General features: G+C 40.1%; 1 protein-coding gene across 1 annotated transcript in view; it reads right to left on the bottom strand.

Moving 5' to 3' along the window:
• Positions 1 to 3,331, bottom strand: part of zgc:158316 (uncharacterized protein LOC790929 homolog) — a gene marked incomplete at its 3' end in the record, with an annotated part of 38,278 nt that overhangs the window by 15,810 nt on the left and 19,137 nt on the right. Inside the window, exons 3-4 of the mRNA XM_035676959.1 lie at positions 2,800 to 2,878; positions 1 to 33 (exon numbers count right to left, since the gene is read on the bottom strand). The exon at positions 1 to 33 is cut by the window's left edge and continues 96 nt beyond it. Coding sequence (XP_035532852.1) covers positions 1 to 33; positions 2,800 to 2,850 — 84 coding nt within the window. The remainder of the gene's footprint in view (positions 34 to 2,799; positions 2,879 to 3,331) is intronic.

The raw sequence follows: 3,331 nt of genomic DNA, 5'->3' as shown, positions 1-3,331 counted from the left end.
GGCGTAGCTGGGGATGTGGGTTTCTGGTAAGGACTGGAGAGAGGAGAGAGGAGAAGATTGTTGAGAAATTGAGCACAATTTTCACATTTCTTCACAAGAATGGAGGTATGAGACATAATGCTATGCATCATTTTCCCTCCCAAATAGTCAGCAGTAATATATGCATTGGAAAAAGCATTTTCAAAACAAAACAAAAAAACTTTTAGAAGTACAAAAAGCTACTAGGGTTTTATGTCAGTAGACAACTTTTGACAATGTCATGTCCTTTTACTAAGTGTGTGGACTACACTTCTCAGGACTGTGTGGGCGTGTACAAACTGACAGCTCTCCTATAATTTTGTTCCTGTTATTGCACCGGTTATACACCGACCTGTGTCTGAAATCACTTCACTCATTCACCTCTACCTGTATAATAAACACTGAATTCACATTCAGTAAGCCGTGAATTGAGATTTACTTACTTATTAATCATCATCATTGTGCGTCAACGCTGACAGGTGTAGGGCCCCATGAATGTAATAGTGCACTATATATTAAACGGGAAGTGATTTCAATCACTGGCAACCCAGCTTCAACCTGACGAAAGGTCTAAACAGCCAGAGTGATTGAAAGAAAACTCCTGAGCAGGTGTGCAGATTATTCTTCTTACAACATACAGGAGGCAGACACACCTATTTCTCCACCAGTAGCTTCTCAAATCAACAATTTTTCTGGTCTAGTGGACGTTTATTAGAAACCTCAAGCTGTGTTATTACTATCGCTCCACCCACCTAGATGTATGACCCACACCTGAATGGCTTAAATTCACATCCATATGCATTTTTCACAGCAGGAAAATCACAGGTGATACTTGCTGCAAAGATTCATGATTGCTCTGTTCTATTCAAGCGCCTCAGTAAGACATGACAGGGAGCCAGCATGCATAAAACCAGGACCCAGGTAAAGGGAATTCAGTCATCATTATTTGTAATATTCACACCTTTGCTTTTCCTACTGTGACATCAAAATGTCTTGATGAAAAAGGCACATTAATGAGACACGTGAAAGTGGATACACTCATGAAAAGGATCCACTACTTAACTCTGAACATCACAGAGTGATGATATCTGACAGGCTCAGAATATCCTGAGGTGGAATTCTTTAAATGGTCAAAACTGTGTGTTTGCTGCAGATGACAGAAGGCAGAGATATCCTCTCAGCACAGACTAAGTATGGTCATTTTCAGGACAGAACACAATGTGCCTGGTCTGCACAACTCACCCAATGAGTCATACCAATCTATTTCCCTCACTAGTTCATCAGACTCCCTCTTTTCTCTCTTTCACAATTTCTTGCTATCCTCTGCCATCCCTCTTAATGCACTACCCACTAATTCCTTATTTTTGGCTCATCTTCCCTTTGCACTTACCAGATCTCACACAGATAATTTTAAATACTTAATGTACAGTGGTCATTTTACGACATCTCAGACTCAACAGGACAAGATTAGCTTTCGCTAGTCTGACTTGTATGTTGTCATGTTTACCCTGATGTCCACTGGATACAGCTGCGTCCAATGTATTTGCAGCTGATTTATGATTGGTAAGGTAACAGATACTTTGCTGCTATACTTTAGTCGCTTTATTTCATGCATGCAGCACACAAACATGTCTTAATATTTTAACTTTTGTTAAAGTTTACAAGTTATATCAGCATTTATATACATTTGCAAGGGAATGTGCTTCAGAGACACAAGGTAGTCCATCAAAAATATACCCAGTGAGCAGATTGTGTTTGTTAATTACACCTGGGAGTAACCTTTAATAAATAAGCTATTCTTTTTTAGACAAACTGTAAATATTTGTACATCCTATTGTTTTAAGAGCAAAACTGAGCACAAGTTATATATTAACTGCTGCAGCAATCATTCTTCAAACGTGACTCTTTCACATGTCTTTAGACAAAGTTCAGCTCACTCACTGATGGCTTTTAGTTATGAAAGTGTGCATCCTGATCAAAGGAACATATCAGTAGACTGGTAATGCTTATATCTACATGCTGCCACTAATTGCAGTAAGATGAAAGTACAGCTGAGCTTGGCTGTGGCAGACCTTTAATCTATACTAGAATTAACAAACTATCTTAAACAACAGCAGGAAAACTTATCATTTCACCATGTTTGAGTTTTAGGCATGGGTAAGTGACACTGACTCTATTTACTGCTTTTGAGTCAGTTTAATCAGATTTTTAGCACTTAGAGAACAGTACACGGCAGTAATAGACTGTTTAAGCAAGTTCACAGAGTAGAGAAAATAACTGATTATAGCGATCTAAATGACTACCTGTTTGTGTAAAGCCTGTTCATACTTTACATGCATGCAAGCACAAACAAGTTTCAGTGAAAGTATGATGATACTGATAAATGTAAGACACATCAGACAGATTAAATCAACTTGTCTGTTCTGTGAGATGGAAGAGCGAGAAAATGCTTCAGGTACAGTTTTTGTGTTGAGCTTGAACCGGACAAAGTACAAAACACAGTGGTAAAAGCAGAGCTGAGTGTATTAACTTTCCTTAAATGGCCACAGTTTGCTTGCATCCATAACATTTAGTTAGAATTTAAAAAGAACTCAAATGTTGAAGAAGTGACATGCACAAACTTGCACACTCAACACTCATTCATCACAGTTGTTACACCCACAGCATGTGCCTGTGTGTGAGCATGTGTCTTTCCTACTGGAAAATATGCCTCCAAAGATGACCTCCAGGAGCACATTTCATTGCCATTAGTCATGATGGAGAACAGAGGAGGGCCTTTACCTTGAATTCTGAGAGCCATTCTTCGACAACACCGCGCTCTGATCCCAGCATCTTCTCCAGAGACCCCCCCCTCGGCTGCCTGGTGGACAGAGAAACACAGAGAGCAAGGGAGAGGGGAGATGGAGGGGAGGGGAGGGGGCAGAGTTGAGGAAAAGCAAAGCAAACAATTAGTCAGAGGAAGAGAACCAGTAGAAAACAAGAGAGAACAGGGAGTTCATCTTTTTTTTAGTTTATGTATTTTTGTGGGCTTTTTGCCTTTATTGAATAGGACAGCTGAAGATAGACTGCAAAGGGGGAGAGAGAGGGTATGGCATGGAGCTAAGGGCCAAAGGTCAAGTTTGAACCCATGGGTACATGGGGTGCAAGCTCTACCAGGTGAGCTACCGGGGCACCCTGGTGAATACTTATTCAAACCATGTGCGTTAACAACGACATGATGAAGGGAAACACCAGCATCTTTCCATGTTTGAGCACAAGTACATGTACTTATTTAGAAATCTAAAAAAACTATGGTATGCTTTGGAAAGTGGTC

The sequence above is a fragment of the Morone saxatilis genome, unplaced genomic scaffold, assembly GCF_004916995.1.
Source record: "Morone saxatilis isolate NCDOM2014 unplaced genomic scaffold, NCSU_SB_2.0 Contig5, whole genome shotgun sequence".
Classification (NCBI taxonomy): Eukaryota; Metazoa; Chordata; class Actinopteri; family Moronidae; genus Morone; species Morone saxatilis.
The sequence above is the reverse complement of the archived record's forward strand: the minus strand, read 5'-3'. Positions and strand labels throughout refer to the sequence as shown.